General features: G+C 47.6%; 2 protein-coding genes and 1 long non-coding RNA gene across 6 annotated transcripts; 1 reads left to right on the forward strand and 2 right to left on the reverse strand.

Moving 5' to 3' along the window:
- The first annotated feature begins 24 nt into the window (after nucleotides 1-24).
- Nucleotides 25-14172, forward strand: LOC114012296 (uncharacterized). 2 transcript variants are annotated; one of them, XR_008749739.1, is made up of 4 exons: nucleotides 25-87; nucleotides 2669-2769; nucleotides 12079-12141; nucleotides 13541-14172. It is a non-coding gene; the product is annotated as an uncharacterized LOC114012296 (long non-coding RNA). The 2 variants fall into 2 exon arrangements; XR_008749740.1 differs by lacking the exon at nucleotides 25-87 and adding an exon at nucleotides 613-807.
- TMEM35A (transmembrane protein 35A) lies at nucleotides 1479-5956 on the reverse strand. The gene is made up of 2 exons (XM_005237863.4): nucleotides 5829-5956; nucleotides 1479-3026 (listed from the first exon to the last, which is right to left on the reverse strand). The coding sequence occupies exons 1-2, from the start codon at nucleotides 5946-5948 to the stop codon at nucleotides 2640-2642; spliced, it is 507 nt and encodes a 168-aa protein (XP_005237920.1). The 5' UTR covers nucleotides 5949-5956; the 3' UTR covers nucleotides 1479-2639.
- TRMT2B (tRNA methyltransferase 2 homolog B) lies at nucleotides 5892-16265 on the reverse strand. 3 transcript variants are annotated; one of them, XM_013299528.3, is made up of 12 exons: nucleotides 15375-16265; nucleotides 14287-14341; nucleotides 13679-13798; nucleotides 13153-13252; nucleotides 12053-12123; nucleotides 11455-11601; nucleotides 11220-11314; nucleotides 10476-10690; nucleotides 10246-10347; nucleotides 9947-10066; nucleotides 8835-8934; nucleotides 5892-8047 (listed from the first exon to the last, which is right to left on the reverse strand). In XM_013299528.3, the coding sequence occupies exons 1-12, from the start codon at nucleotides 15545-15547 to the stop codon at nucleotides 7921-7923; spliced, it is 1425 nt and encodes a 474-aa protein (XP_013154982.2). In that variant the 5' UTR covers nucleotides 15548-16265; the 3' UTR covers nucleotides 5892-7920. The 3 variants fall into 3 exon arrangements, with proteins under 3 accessions (XP_013154982.2, XP_055674322.1, XP_055674323.1); XM_055818347.1 differs by having other exon boundaries at nucleotides 14287-14653; nucleotides 15375-15477; XM_055818348.1 differs by lacking the exon at nucleotides 5892-8047 and having other exon boundaries at nucleotides 9898-10066.
- Between the last annotated feature and the right edge of the window lie 12 nt (nucleotides 16266-16277).

The following is a 16277-nucleotide window of genomic DNA, read 5'->3' on the forward strand; positions in this document are numbered from 1 at the left end:
CTCCGAGCATGCGCAGTGCCGCGGCGGGGGGCGCTGCCTGAGGCGCCTCGGGGGCGCCGGGCCCAAAGGGCCTAAAGGTGGGGTGAGGTGGGTGATTCGCTACCGCCCCTTCCGTCCCCGTTCCCTCGGGCAGGCAGGGGGCCAGGCAGGCCCTCGGGTGCCTGGGCTGCCCTGGGGAGCCCTCAGGGGGCGACAGCGCGGCCGGGCCCGGGGAGCCCTCAGGAGGCCTCGGGGCGACAGCGCGGCCTGGCCCGGGCACCTCAGCTCTGACAGCCCGGGCGCCGCTGGTGGGGGGTGAAGTTGCGGGCTTGGAGATAAAATGAGGAAAGAAAAGCGCAGGGAGGGAGGGGAAAAGGAAGAGGAAATTAGAGTCGTGGTCTTAACAAAAGGACTAAATGAGTTCCTGGCACCTTGTCACCTCTAGCAAGCAAGGTTTGCAGATGCTGGGGGGAAATGATGGAAGTAACCCAGTATAGATAAATACAGAATTCTTGTTACCGGACTCCAAAAAGAGTCCTCTCTTCCTCTGTAGTAAAGAACATGTAGGCGCTATGGCAGATCAGATCAGTAATTCATACTGTTCCAAATATGAAAAGGGGGGACATTTTTCAGGATTCGCTTACAGTCTGAACTTTTTGCAGGCGTAAGGTTTGCTATGCAGAATATTTTAGATTTATTACTGTGGTATCTAGATGGGCTTTGGTGAAGAACATTACAGAAGACAAACAAAAATGCTTGCTTCGGAACGTTTTTGAGTTAGGTGCACACGTAAGGGGCAGCTGGCCAGAAGGTTGCAGCCATTCAGTTGTAAGTACTTCATGTAGGAATACACACCATGGTGTCGTTTTGAGTTTGTGTTTTTATTTGGGTTTGAATTAAAAAGTGATTAATAACTCCAGTCAGGGCATGATAGATGAAGTGTCTTTTGGGAAGTAAAGCAAATTCTACATCCATTTGGGATAACCTTGAGGTAGTCTGTAAAAATGAGAGGTTGTCTAATGAAAGTAGTCTGTTGGTAGTTCCCTTTGTTCAGGATGTACATCTGATAAGAAATAATTAGCCACTCTTTGGTGCTCTAGGATGAGGATTTTCCAGTATATTTGGGACTACATCTGTTTCAGCAGCAAACAACATAAAAAACCTGGATAGACTGCATATGAACATCCATCATTGATTTTTATAGAGATACTCTACTGATGTTTTACTGGAGTTTTAATATCTTTTCTTGCTGCCACATTGTACTGAAGCAGAAATTTATCAGAGACTTATTTCATGTAAATATTCAAACATCTCTTTTAGATGCCTGTGGTTATTAATATATAGCCCAGTAGTGTTCAGATGGCTTCCATCCTGCATCACTCTGTCTTTCTCTGAAATTCCCCTGACATGATTCTGCCCATTTTAGTTGTGGTGTTTGAGCACAGGAAAAATATTTTCAGATGTGTCTCTCAAAAAAGAAACTTGTTTCTGTCAAGGTATTTTTCTCCAAATTTCAAAAAGTTTATTTTCATGAATAATTAAGAAAATAAGGAAAAACTGAAAACAGACAAACATCAAGAGAAACAAACTCAGAGGTAACACATGCTTCTTATGACACTCTGTAAGATTTCAGATACAACACACAGGGATTCAGGCTCTGGTAAAAGGACTTCCCCCAGCTCACCGAAGCTGTATGTGGGATGAACAATGAGGTACCTGGACACATTCAGACCCTCATCTATCAGCAATAACCAACAAGTCTATAAAGTTGCAGTAGTTGTGGAAAAAGGGATCTTTTTCTTGTAAGGAAAAAGGGACGATGCTAATTGCCAACAGCAGACAGATATTTTGGAGTTCTTTGGGCAGTTCTGCTCCCCATCCCCTCATCAGTGATCTTTACTCTGCCAAGAGAGGTAAAGAGATGCCATTGCCTCATGTGAAGCAAGCAAAAAATGACCGTTATGAGGCCATTGCCCCAGTTTTGGAGCCTCTGCAACGAGTGGAAATTGAGGAAGATGCAAACAGTGCATCCCATATTTTCCCTGGATAACCAGTCCAAAGAAAGAACTGGGCAGAGAGGCAGCAAAGGCTAAGGAATCCCTCTCTCAAACACAGCGAGCAGCACTTTATGTTCCGTAGGGTCCTTTCCCTCCTTGACTATGGAAAAGGAAATGTAGATTCATGAATGGGGCTGCACAAGCCAGCATAGGGACGCTCCGGTTATGTCCTACCCAGCTGCTGTTGCCAAGGCTGCCATGTAGCAGAAGTGCATCCAGGCTAGGTTTCACCTGCCACGGGGCTTGGGGCTGATGCTCAGGGACTGCTCTCCCCACTGCAGCAGTGCCGAGCTTGCGTAACTACCTGCCCAAATCCTTGCGCATGATCTCAGGCTGGTTTTGCAGCTCCTGCTGCAGCCAGAGCTACTTCAGTCAGGCTGCTAACTGCCTCCAAGCTGTCCTGGTGAAAGCTAGCTTGTATTTTTCTATATTACAGGGCAGCAGCAAAGCAAGACTACAGTGTAGACATACCATGTGTCTCGCAGACCCCAAGTGCAACTTTATTTAGACAGACAAGAAATATAAATAGGTAAATAAAAAACAAATTTTCTGGGTGATTCTGGAGAGAGCTGCCTCGAGGGTCCGTATTTCTCACGCACTCAGCTAGGATACCTTCATTTTGCCTTTTTCAGGAGCTGCTTCATGGAGGAGTGGCTGCTCATCCCCATTCACTGACAGGATCCTCTTTTCTGGCGGCTGCTCCTCAGGCTGGCGGGCAATCAGCAGACGACAGGTAAGCAGGATCCCAAAGACTAGGGCATGGGCATAACGCTTGAGTGGATCCCCCACTAGCTGGTGGAAAAAGAGCACAGCCAGCACAAGGAGGAGGAGGAGAAAGTTGGCCACGTCTTTGGGGCGACCAGGCACCAGTGTCATGACAATGCCACACGCCACTTCTAGGGCACCAATGCTCTTGCGGAGAAGGATGGAGCTGACTCCCATCTTCTTTAGCATGGGAAGGGCCCGCACGTAGCTTTTGTACGCTCGTTTCTGAAATCAAGCAGTAATAGTGTAGAAGATCATAATGTGAGAAAGTAAAGGCAAAGGTGAATTCCATTGAAATAGATTGATGTGCAATATGACCTAAAGATGACTTCAATCATCACAGACCCCTCTGGCACAATATTCAATCTGTATCCCTAAAGCTTCCACTGGAGGGATATTAACACCATCAGCGTGCAATTCCCCCTTTATGAGCTGTTGGCTACTCACTGGAAAACAGTTCTGCAACCTAGCACGCACCTTTGGAGCTAGGACCAGGCCAGGTGTACCTTCTCCTGAAATCTGAAGTTACGATTGCTAGAATTAACAATGCAGAACCATGTTGTTAAAAAAAAGGTACCTCTCTTAAAGAGTAGCTCATCCTTTATAATTAAATAACACACCTAGTCCCTGCAGAGCCAAGGCACAGCAAGTAAAAACAGAAGCCTCTTTCTACCTCAAAGCAACTTACAGTATCCTAGCATTACGGGCAGTACAGCCTTAGCATGGTACTAGATGTCAAAACTAAGATTCACCAGCCCTATCCTGTGCTTAAATACCTTATGATCCTTTCTTTCCTCACATGAAAGCAAGCTGACATTTGACATCCTTTGCTGTCTGGTTTATGCTGGATTTAGAAGCATTGTAAGTTGCAAGACTGAGCCTCCTTACACGGCTGCCTCGTTTCAGGGAAGAAACCACCTCTCCTTACACACGTTCAAGTTCTTGCATTTGAATATCAAGTGCTCATGGGCTTATTGTTTTTGCTTGTTTTATCTTTTTCAAACAACTATTTCCTTTCCTTTATATTTTAATAAAACTCCTAGTTATTGGAGACACCGAAATTATTCCCACTTACACTTGAGATATCCGTGCAGATATTCTTGCTATTGTATTCACTGCTTTCTAATCAGGGAAAGGGAAATGGAAGCCAAATCTCAGGTACAGTGTTGTTCAGCTCTCGCAGGTGCTGATCAGATTGTAGATTTACTTCCATGTGATTTTGGAAACCTGCACTACAGGCACACAGAACACCCCAGTTCTCTGCAAATTTTGCTGCTTCCTTCTAAGAGGAGCTGACACTTTACATGTGGTTAAAAAATATACAGCATTGTAATTTTTGCTATTAAATAACTAAAGATCTCACGACACAGTTACTCTAAGAGTACACATTGTAAAGATGCATTTTAAATCATTGGTGAATAAAACCTTTCCTTAGAGCAGAGTATTTTTAAACAGTTGTGAAAAACACAGCTTTTTAAAGAAATACACTATCAGCCTGTCCTAGAGTACTCTGGTATTTTAAGTAATAGACAAACTGTGTCTCTGTTTTTTGCTGAATGAAAAACTGCAAGTTTGGTGTTGCAGGTAGGTGACAGAGGTTCTCTATTTGCTGGGGTCAAGAAGCCATGCTTATTGATTGGCAAGATCAGGTTTTCACTGTCTCCATTACATGACAGACCACCCTGCCAGCAGCACAACAAAAGCATGAAAGCCTAACGAGCCATGAACATTTTACAATGTAGACTATTAAGAATTATGGTGCTGTGTAATACCCGAGTGCCTCTGCTTTCCCTTTGTGAAAACGGAGATCACTCCTACCTGTAGGCCTGGCTCTTGGTAAAACAAAAAGGGATAGAGAAGCAAAATATTTTACAGAGCAAGGATTTTGCAATGCCTCTAAGGTCTCAGTGCTTTTTTTCTGTCCCTTATGTAGCAGAACCTTAAGAACTTTGTTTTCTGGGCATTTTATCTCAGTCTTTTGCTCTTGAGTTACTCCTTGGTGATTCTTCTCTGTGAAATCCCTGTGCTGGGCTGCAGAAAAGGCGCTGCGATTCAGATGTTATTTGAGAGCTAAGGAAGAGCAGCTGGGCAGGTGGAGCAAAGGAAGAGAACAGAATGTGCTGGAAACTTCCAGCACTATTTTTTAGGGGCACAAAAATACCAATGCTTTTCAGCCACTGCAATAAATATAAGGGGGGGGTGGGGGGTGGGGAGTGCGGCAGGAGAATAAACAAACATAGACAAGGAAGGAAAACGTGGCAGCCAGTCCCTCTCCTGCCTGCAGCTTGCAGCTGGCAGAACTGCAGCAGAGTTGGCCCTGGGCAGAGAAGAACACACACCAGCTCACCAGCTGAGAAACGCACACAGTGGCTTCTCCTTCCTCTCCTCACCTCTCTCCCATTAGGCAAGAGGAGAGGCTTATTTCCCAGGGTAAAGAGAGTAATAAAGTGGCAATAATATCATCTGCTGCCAGCTAAGAATTTCAAAGCATTTCATGGTCATGAAATAATCCCTGCACAAATCTGGTGAGGCAGGGACAGTCAGTGTCACTATCTTTGCTTTAAAGCATGGAATTTTGAGGATGATCACCTGGCTGCTAAAGCAGGCACCTGGTTTTCCTACTCCCAGTCCAGGGGGTATGTATTCCACCAGGGATCAGCTGTACCTGCCTACTACGTGTCTGGCAGTTCTTCGGACCTTGCTTTTCAGACATCCCCATCTTTCGCAGGCATCGGTGCTGTGCTACCCTGTTGTCCTCCTCCCCTCCCCCGTCCTTATCCACAAGGATGGGCTCAGACAGAGCCCAGGCAAGGGCTGCCAGGATATCCTTGGCACTGCGTATTATTTGTTTCTCTCCGTGTCCATCAAATAAAGAAACAGATAAGCTGCTTCCCTCACCCGCCCCATTGCTCAGGGCTCCAGCGCAGTTACCCTCCATGTATCCCACTGCAAACACTGCGTCTGCCGCAAGGTTGAGGGGAGAGAGCCCTAATACGTCTCCTTTCGTGCTGCCACTGCCGTACTCACCATCTCATTGTAGGCATCTCTGCTGAGCCGAGGGGTCAGTTTGATGGTCCCCATAAAAACAAAGAAGAGCCCCAGGGCCACCGAGAGGGCGACAATGGTGATAGTCCTGGGAGATGCCATGGAGCCGCCAGGAACCGGTCCTGGGAACCGCTCCTAGTGAGGCCTTCTCGCTCTGGCTGCCAGCCCGGGCAGGAGGTAGTCAGTCACCATTGAAGGAGATGAGGAATAAAGCTGCAGAGGCAGCGAGGATGACAGCGGGAGGGGGATTCAGCCTCCTCCACTCAGCAACCTCCGGGTCCTAATGCCCTGCAGCCATAGCCAGGCAGCTCCAGCACCTGCCGAGTGATGGCCTTCCCACCGCTCCTACCATTAAGTCATCCTCTGTTTTCTTGCACATCCCACAAATTACCCACAGAAAGCAAAAACTGAGCCAGTCCTAGGGATGCAGGATAGCAGCTAAACGCATAGCGCAGTTGCTCACTAGTGAGAAAACGAGGACATGTTAGCAGAGTGCACAGGAGTAACCTGCTAGGGAGGAAAAGTGGTCAGAGGTCTCTTGTACAGAGGCAGGTTTCCTGATCCTCTGTTACTTTACGATTTAAAGTTATTCTCTCTCCCCCTCCAATTTGCAAAAAATTTCCTTTTGACAAAAGTGTAGCCAGGCTAAGCAGAAATCCATTCAGATCTCATAGTGAGCAGTCCAGGTATAATTATACAAAACAGAACTGCTAGAAAACTGCATCCCTCACTATAATCTGAAAACATGAGGCTGTTAACAGTGTGCAAAAATCTTACACTTGTGGGGTGGTACAAGAGTGACACATCCTGTACCTGTCAGGAATCCCTCCATCACCTCCCTTTCTGGTGCAGTAAGTCTCAAGTCCTAAACCCACATATTTTAAGCCCCCACAGCTTGAGAGCTGGTGGTTGTTATTATTCCAGGCTCAGGGTTCCTTAGGACTGGAGTTAAAAGTCTGAAAAATACAGGCAGCTCTCTGTTTCCTTGGGAGTTTATCAGCCTCGGTTCACCCAAATCAGACAGGGAACTCCTGTTTCGGCGGAAAGAGTAAAATTTAACAGCCTGACTGTAGAAATGTGTTTTGCTACTGGTCTGCCCTAGACAACCAAGATAAACCAAAAAGTGACTTCAATACAACATAAAAAATAAAAGGACCCCTCAAAACAATGTGGAGTTCACAAAACACAAGGGAACTCTGCTCACTCATGCCTGCCTCCAAGTTGCAGCAGCTCTACCTTTTGAAGAGCTGGAGAAAACTTCACATAACATTGAGGGTCACAGCTTCCCAGTCAGTGAGCATGGCAGGACAGACACAAAACATAACAAATTTTTGAATTTTCTATTGCAGAGCAACCTGATAAGGAAATAACTTGCAGCTGCTGTCATTTTCACAGGGCACTTCGTGTTTAGGTATCACCAAGCATTAGTTGAGAAGGGGGAGGCAGGTGTGGAAGGAAAGACACCGAGATCTGTTTTCTCTTAATTTTGTTTTATAGAAAAATCTTTCTAATTGCCTCCAATTTATCCATGTGACTGATAGTGATTCAATATTAGTTTTGGAAGTTTAGACATGAAGTACTTCCCTGACCCCAAAAGTCAACGTTTTGCCAGCGAACCATGAGGATTTCTACTTGCTATGGTTTCTTGATATCAAGTTCACTCTGAACTTGAAAAACACCTGAAACATCCTTGAAGCAACCAGACAATTAATGGCACAGCAGTATTAGAAAACACAGTGGATTTTAGTACTTCATATTCACATGTTGATTGTGAAAACCCACAATACCAGGGAGAGGGTATTTTCCAGGCTGCTTTAACCAACAGACCAAGAAGTTTTGCAGGGGAGGGAAAGGGTGCTGAAATGCTACAAAGAACCTTTTCACCCCAGAAATCCAGGTGTTTCTATACAGAACAGTGTAGTTAGGACACCCAAATTAAGAGCAAAAGCAAAATTACTTATTTTTATACAGCTTTCAAGATAGTAAGTTAAAATCCTAACTACTTCAACTCCAGTGTTCGGGACAGTAGGAGGTCGCTTCCCAAGCTCTCAGAGCTGGCATACATGTCTCCTTGTCAGCGGGTGAACAGCAGCACCAGCTCACAATGAACAGTATGAGGAAACATGTCAAAAGGTACAGCCAACGTGGGGGCAAATGGCTCTCCTGCCAGCTTCTTCCCTGGGTCAGGTGGGCAGCACAGCCTGTGGAAAGCAAAGAGAGCATCCTTTAGACCAGTAGCAGAAGCCTTCCCACCGTTATTGGCAGCACAACAGCACAGAGGATGCACTAAAGAGGTACTGTGTGTTTCGCTAACATCTCTCAGAGTCTGCAGCAGACACAGGCTGAGGTCTGGAACCATCAATACTGAATCCCAAACCAGCACTGAAAACCTCACGGAAAAGCTGAAGAGCCAGTGGCAGGTTTAAGGCTCCCTTTCTCACAAGCCATCCCCGCTGAAAGACATCTTAGGACTTAGAAAATCAATCCTGTTTTGTGCTGCCTTCATTGGTTACCTGCAGACAGACTTATCACCTGCAAGTGGGCCTGCCCCAGATAAAGACTAAACCAATGACTAATCCCCTTCACTTCACTGGCTAGGGGCCAACCTTCCTGCAGTTAACCCAGTGGACTCTGTATCCCACAACCAATGGGCTGTTTTGTTGGGGAAGGATGCACAAAGCCATTATAGCACATTTGTGTTATTTTCTATTCCTTACTGATGTACTAAAGCATCCTGCTGGAACATAAACCCCAAAGAATACCCACTACCTTAAAGTAGCGAGTGCAGCTTGCAGATAAACCCAAAGTGAATGCAGAAGCATAAACCACTTCTCACCATGCACTGACTAGTCCTAGATCACACCTGAAGGACTCATCCAGTGAAATTCAGTTGTAACAAAAACCTTCCTAAGCCAAAGTCAGATATTTATATCCTTGTCTGGACATAACAGGGTCTGTCACTAGAAAGGAAGAAAGGAGAGTGCTCACTCAAGAAAGTTCCTCATGGCATCACCCTCTGGCTTGCAGGAGATGTAGAGTAGCCTTCGGATGGACTTGCAGTTTCGGATGGCTTGCACAACCCTGTAATCTGCAAAAAAAAGAGACAGTGCTTTCCCAGTGACCCACCACCACTGTGAGCTCTCCAGAACACAATTGCACAGCATGCATCACCGAACTGCACTGGACTGTCAAAAATACGGGGGGGGGGGGGGGGGGCGCGCGGAAATATATTTTTCCATGTTCTGTCTCAGATGCAGGCTCTTAGAAGGCCAGAGATGTGACCCATGCTGCTAAAAGCTCTGCTGATTTGGCAGGATAGAGCAGTGGGAGAAATCCCTCTGCTTCCCAGGGGGATGAAGGATGAGAGGAAAAATTATTACTTAGGCAAGCAGAGGCATGTAAAACCTTCCACACACTTATGAGACTGCATCAAGGCACCAGGATCAGCTTGAGACTTCCCAGTACACACTGGAGCAAGTCCAGTGAGATCACTAAGACAGTTAGAGGGCTGGGGCATGGCATACATGAGGAGAGTGTGAGGGATGGGGTTATTCAGCCTAGGGAGGAGAAGGTGAGCAGGGATCCATTTGCTATCTTCAGGGGCCTCATGGGGGATTACAGAGAAGATGGACCCAGAGTCTTCTCAGAGGGGCACCAGAAGAGGATGAGTCAACAGAGGCACTGCAGCAAGGGGAAATTCTCATTAAATATATTGGGGATAACATTTTCAGCAGAGGGTATCCACCCTTGGACACATTCAAGCCTCAACTGGGCTTTACAGCCCTATGCAACCCTACAGAACTCTGAAGTTGGCCTTGCTTTATTTGGGAGATTGCACCACAGACCTTCAGAGACTCCTCCTCTCCTAAATGATTCTGTGAGTTATGGAAGATGGAAAAGAGATTAGACCTATCTGCTTTAAAGAGAAAGCATGATAAAGGCACTGAAAACTGCAGACTCTAATAGATTTTAGCTGCTGTAAGCAACAAGGTAAGAAACTAGAGACTAAGCAAGCAAAGGTTTGGAACCAGCATAACAGGTCTCACAGAACTTTTTCAAAATTCTGTTTCAAGATGAAAATAAATAGCATATTCTCTCACGGAGCCCAGCCCGAGATGGGTTCACCACAGCAACAAGGGGTCGGGCATCCTCCCACGATGACAGGAGTTGTGGTAACACGGCCTCAGCCTTTCCACTGTGAAACTCACAGTTTGAAATTCCTGTGAAGCAAAAAGCAACCACGTGAATTGAGCAGTCAGTCTCACCAGATATTAGGTATAACATGAAGTACCACCCTTTGCTGCATGGAGGTAACTTGTTGTGATCCTTCCACTCACTTCTGCTTCCAATTTTTCAGCAGTTAGTTTGAAACTTTCTGCCATGGTGAGTCTGAACTCACCATTGAATGCTGCATTCCACCTGGCGTCCTCTATTGCCTTCTCCACCACCTCAACACCAATAACCTTGGACACTTGGTGAGCCAGAGAGAGACCAATTGTGCCTGGAAACGAGGGAAATAAAAATACTCCATAGATTCATGCCAAAGAAAAAAGCCTTTAGATAGTGGGGATCATTTCTGGCATGCAAAGCACCAACCCTGGGAGCCAGGTTCATACAGCCACTGCTCACCCGTTCCACAGCAGATGTCGAGGAGGATGGTGTCCCCACTGGCCTGACTCAGCTCCCCAACCACCTGGTACAGAACTTCTGCTCCACCTGTGTTTACTTGGAAAAAGGCATCTGGAGAGATGCGAAACTTCAGGCCAAGCACTTCTTCAAAGATGTGCGGTTCTCCATGAAGGAGCTGGAAGGGGGACTGCTCATGGGAGCAGCGTGTCATGGTGCTAGCAGAACACACAAAAACCAGCTGTTAGGAGGCAGCTGATTTCCATTCCTGGGGTGTTCACGTGCAAGAGAGGATGGTTCTCCCCCCCACCAACATTTATTTCATTTGAGCCTTTCAACAGGATCAAAGAATTTTGATTCTTTGTAAAGGATCTGTAACTTGCACAGCCTAGAATTCATTAAAAGGATCAAAATGACTTCACAGAAGACAGCAGTCCTAGGGCTATTCCCCAGTTTTGCTGCTAATGTGATTTACTGCCTTGGGGAAGTCACTGTAGGGATTTTTTCCTTTAGTTTCCCAGGCTCATAACTCCCATGAGGTAAAGCCATAAGTGTATTCAAGTATTTAAAGTCTGGAAAAACAAAAGATGTGGCCATCTTAAAACCACGTCTGCAATAGGTATCCAAATATCTGTCACTCTCTGCAAGCCCTCCCTGAACTGGTAGATTTGAATTTGATCAGAGAGGGGAAAGAAAAAAAAAAGAGGTGGCTTTGCTTCCACTGTTTCCCAGTGTCAAGACGTATACCTCTCTTGGAAATAAAGTGAAGTCAAGGCACAGGCTCTTCCAGGTCCACACGTGAAGAACTCCTTAAGCAGTGCTTTCTGAGTAGCCAGTGCCTCCTGTCAAGAGAGAGAAAGGAAAACCTGGCTGTTTGGATAATCTGGTTAGATGCCTCTCCCCAGCAATATACCCAGCGATCTCAGGTCAGCCAGATACCTGATACGCCTCTTGCTAGGGGCCCTGTCCCCCGCATGCTCACCTGGCCCAGCTCCTGGGGGTGGAAGGTGATGATAGCCATGGTGTGGCCACGGCTGGTGGTGCGTACCACGAGCTCCCGCCAGTGTCCGCCTTTGTGGAAGAGGATGCAAGGGTCCAGGGGGGAGCAACGGATGAACTCCTCATAGTACTGAGCAGAGGGGAAACAGCACTTGTAGTACAGTGAAGACAACTGCCCTGGTCTTAGTGTAACTCTGTGCACCCCAAGTGGGTGGCCCTCCCATCAGTATCGTCTGATTTTTTGATTTGATTTCAATACACTGAGTGAAGGCTCCTTCCAAGTTCTTTGAATACAAGACATTTTAATAATTTCAATTTCTGATTCTTATGTATTTTAATTGATTGGCAGGAATTCATTGTCACTTGATTAACTTTGGTTTTTGGGACAGTTTAGATGCTGCAACATTAACATGCAAATTTAAAAAAAATATTTATCCATCAACCAGAGTCAGGCCTGAAACTTTTCAGAACATGAAAATGGACTTGAAAACACAGCGTAATTAAAATGACAATGTTCTCCCAAATAAGAGTTATGGCAGTCCTTTTATCCCACAGTTCAGGTACAGACAGGACTTATTTACCTGGGCTACTTGTTTGTGTTTTGCAGGTATGTTCTCCATGTGGTTGGCTCTCACACAGACAATATTTCTTGCTGGAGAGAGACAAACAGGTATTTAATTGTTTTGTTTCAAAGCACATAAACCACTGTAGCATCTGACATGATAAACTGCGAAGGGGCCTTCCCCCTGAATTCTCACACTGTACCAAAAAAAAAAAAAAAAGAAAAAAAGAAACGAATGAAAGAAAAAAAATGGTATCTAAGTGCCCCACTAAGACCTGTGATGTTCTGGGTACCCACAGTCTGCAGGACCTGCCAGAATTCCTTTTGTCAGTAATTACTGTCGCTAACTTTCATGAAGATGTTTGAGCTCTGGGAGCTTTTTAAATATGCTCTAGCAATTCCCAAAGGAGCCACTGCACTGTTCTTAAACTAAGGAAGCAGAGCAAGCTGTTTTTCTAACTAGAGAATAATGGTATGGGCTTATAGCAGCAAAGCAGTTTAGGTTGCCTGGAATACAGCACTCCCACGCTTCAGTTTGAATGCTAAACTTCTGCTGTCAGAGGTAAAATGCATCCATGGAATTATTTTTTTCAATGAGAAAAGTACACAGCAACCACCCCAGCGCCTCTTGCTATGGATGTGGACAAGCAAAAGCTAGCGTTGATGGTGTCAACAAGTTCACCACTCGCAGCTTGCAAGGAGCACATGCTCACATCTTTGTTGCACAAAACTAAACTGCCTCACATCCCAAATGCTCCAACCTTGCTCTGCTGCCTATGGACACACACCCCCTACCATGCTCTCCCTGCTCAGCACAGGCTCCTGGAGCATGCCAAAAAACACCGGTACAGCATAACTAAGATTAACAAAGCTAAATCCCAGAAGGGCTGCTACCACAGCTGTCATCCTTACTGCTGTATTCAGCAAATTAGAAGCTGGTGTTTCTTAAGAAGCTGATGAACTAAGATTTTAAAATTGCTGTCCCAGGGTTGGTGATGTTTCTGTTGGCATCTCCCAGGATTCAGGCTTCTAACTAGAGCAGAGGCTGCCAGAACAGAGCCTTGCCCCAACCCAGCCCATGCCAGCAGTTTTCTATCCAGCTCCTTGTCCTGCACTGACCTCTGCCAGTTCCCACATACAACCCCACGGTTTTGGGGTTCCCATCTGGTCCTCGGTTCACAGAGAAAGTAGATTTGTTTCGGTAGCCGTTAATGACGGGCTGAGGGAGAAAAGAAGGAAAATTAAAACTTTGGATGAACAGAAGAAATAATGGAAGAAAGGCAAAACCCAGTCTGGTTGTTCTGTTGGCAACATGGGAAGATACACATGTTGTACAAATGTACAATGTACAAAATGCAGAAACGGAACTTGTGCATGAGACCCTCAGTACTTCCCCTTGGGAAGAAATGGCTTTCTGACAGAATGGTGACAGGTTTATCAGGGAAGGCTTGGGAACAAAAAAGGATTCCTAATCACTGGGCTTTGTTTCACTCTCTGGCATTTACAGGCTGCAAAGCAGAAGCTAGCAAGGACTGCCACAGACACATTCTCTGCAACTAAATAATCCCCACCATGAGACTCTTGAGGAGTTGAGCGAGAGGCTGTTGGTGTCTCAAAGGGGACGACATTCCCATGAGATACTCACTGAAGGGACTATAGGCTGGAGAGGACAGCAGAGTCCACCAGGTTTCTGCACATCTATGCCCAGCTCCTCAAGACGAGACGCCAGTGTCTGCAAAATCTTCCTCTGGCTTTCATACTTCACCTGCAGAGGAGTCCTAAGCCAGAAACACTCTCAGAGGATCATATGATAGTGGGCAGGTCTTCATCACCCACCTCTAGGAAGGCCAGGAGGGAATACTGCAAGTGGGATATAGCCCCAGAGGAACTCTGCCTTTCTCATCACCGCAGCTGATACAATGGGGAGAGAGAGAAATCCTATGTTCATGGTCCTCAAGCACTGGTCTGGAGCACCTGGTCAAACCTGAAGCCCCAGTGAACCAGCTGGTCCACACTGGACAAGATCGCTGTGTGAGCACCCATCCTCTGTGCCGTTAGTGATCACACATACCACCCACGGGGAACCTCCCAGTTCTATCCTTCACAATGACTGAAGAATTAAAGCAGCAGTAAATTGGGTCTGAATTGTTTACAGCATTAAGCAACTAAGATGCTAGAAGCTGTTGCTCAAGGAGGATAGGAGGGACTGTTGGGGCAACATGACACAGAAAAGTCCATGTAAGCACATCTTACCTGCAGCTGCTCTTGATAGGGAAGTCTCCATAGCGGAGTCACCACATTTGCTAACCTGGAAAGCACAACATCATGGTCCTGCCCAGAGCTACTTGCCTCCTGATACTTATGGCATAATACCTCCACCAGCTGCTTCATGGGCAGGACTTTTCACCAGAGCTGGCTGTGAACATGCGAACTCCCTTTTTCTGTTAAAGGGATCAGGGAAGGAAAAAAAAACCCAAAGTGCAGGCAGAGAACAGGAAAAAACAGAGATCATGTTGTAGCTTCAGATGGGCTCTGTTGCTTTCTCCCACTGAATCAGGCGCTTAGGCCACCCCTTGCTGCTCCAAGGACAGCCCAAGTCCCATTGTCCTGGAGTTTTCCCCTAAAAAAGCAAGATGCTTCTCTCATCATTCAGTGCATCCATCCCGCATCATCTACCTGCTCACATTTCCAGCCACATCTTTTTTGCTAATGCTTTACGGGATTAAATTCATGACAGTGAAACGCACAGTTTGTGTGTAGCAGGCAGGGAATTGCAGGCTGCCCACTCTCACTGACCCAGCCACCCACCCAGCAGCAGTTTAGAGATAAACCTTCGAACTTGCCATTACTTATATCTGAGGCAGGGCAAGCAAGACCAAAACACATAAAAGCCGATTAAAAAAAAAAAAAGATAAGACAAAGTAAGGGGTGAGGTAGATGCGACTCAAGTCCTCGTAACTATCCCATCAACTACTGACTCACTGAGCCCATGGAGAACCTCATCCCACAGCTGGATAAGCTGCAGTTATTGCCTACTGGGATTTTTGGAGCTGCTTCCAAAGCAGCCAGTGCCAACTACTTTCAGGCACAGAACTCTATCTTTACGCTTGCTAGTACGGCAGCTGCTCTGCTCCTGATCCTTTCTTCTCAGACTTTTTCGTTTGACTTTTCCATTATTCCTATCCCCAGGCCAAGCACCACGGAAGCCAGCTGAGCCCTGGCTCTTCTATCCCTTCCGGGGAGAGCGAGGTGGAGGCCAATGAATGCCCCAACCCCCTGCTCTTAATTGCTTCAGTCGCTCGGTGCTTTGCAGGAGCCCGGCCGTTTGGGAGGAGCCGTACCTCTGCTCCCAGGAGGAGGCTGGCAGGCTGCAGCCGTCCCTGGACTTTTTCTTCTCCTTCCGCTCGGCTGCTGTCCTCTTCTCAATCAGCAGGCTGCAGTGCCGGCAGCTCAGGAGACCGCTCCAAGGGTGGAGATGCCAGCGCAGCAGCCTCAAGGCGCAGGACAGGGACATGGTGGCAGCAGCACGGCGAGCCCGCCGCCCCCCCCCGGCCGGCAGCAGCCGCACACACGGAGGCGGGCAGCCGGCGGCCGGCCCCGCTCCGGGAACAAACCCACTCCGCTTAAAAACACCCGCGGCCGGCGCGCCCCGGCGGGAGCCTTTCTGCTTCGCTCCGGTCTGCGGAGGGAACGGCCAACCACGCGGGGACGTCCCACCGCGGCCGCCGGCGAACGGGCCTGCAGGCCCTGCGCGGCCCCGGTCTCGCGTGAGGAGCGGCCCGCCCCGCCCACCTCCTTCCCGGGCCTCGCGGGGGGGGGGGTCCGGGGGAAGCGATTCCGCCGCCCGCGCAGCGCTCACGGCTGGGGTGCCCCGGGTGCCTCTGCGCGGTGCCGAGCGCCGCCATGTGCTCCAGCGACGGCTGGGTGCACCAAGGGCAGCAGGTTCCTTTCTTTCTTTCCCACCTAACGAACTTGCCTTCTTTGCCTAAAGACGGGAAAAGCTCCCAAGAGGCAGAGGCGCCCCACAGCAGGCCGGAACGCCGGCTGAAGAGAACCGCGCAAGCAGCCCATTCCCAGAACTCATCCTTCTCCACCTCCGCTGTTCAGTTTGCTCCTAACCGCCCTCAGCTGGAAGGGATTTGCCATCTTGCAGTCTCACGGTCTCAGCTCCCCAGGTGGCCACTGTCCTACAGAAAACAGTCAGGCCACAGCCACCGGTCCCCGGGCTACCCGGCTCCATTCGC

Source organism: Falco peregrinus, chromosome 13 (assembly GCF_023634155.1).
Source record: "Falco peregrinus isolate bFalPer1 chromosome 13, bFalPer1.pri, whole genome shotgun sequence".
NCBI classification, from domain to species: Eukaryota; Metazoa; Chordata; class Aves; order Falconiformes; family Falconidae; genus Falco; species Falco peregrinus.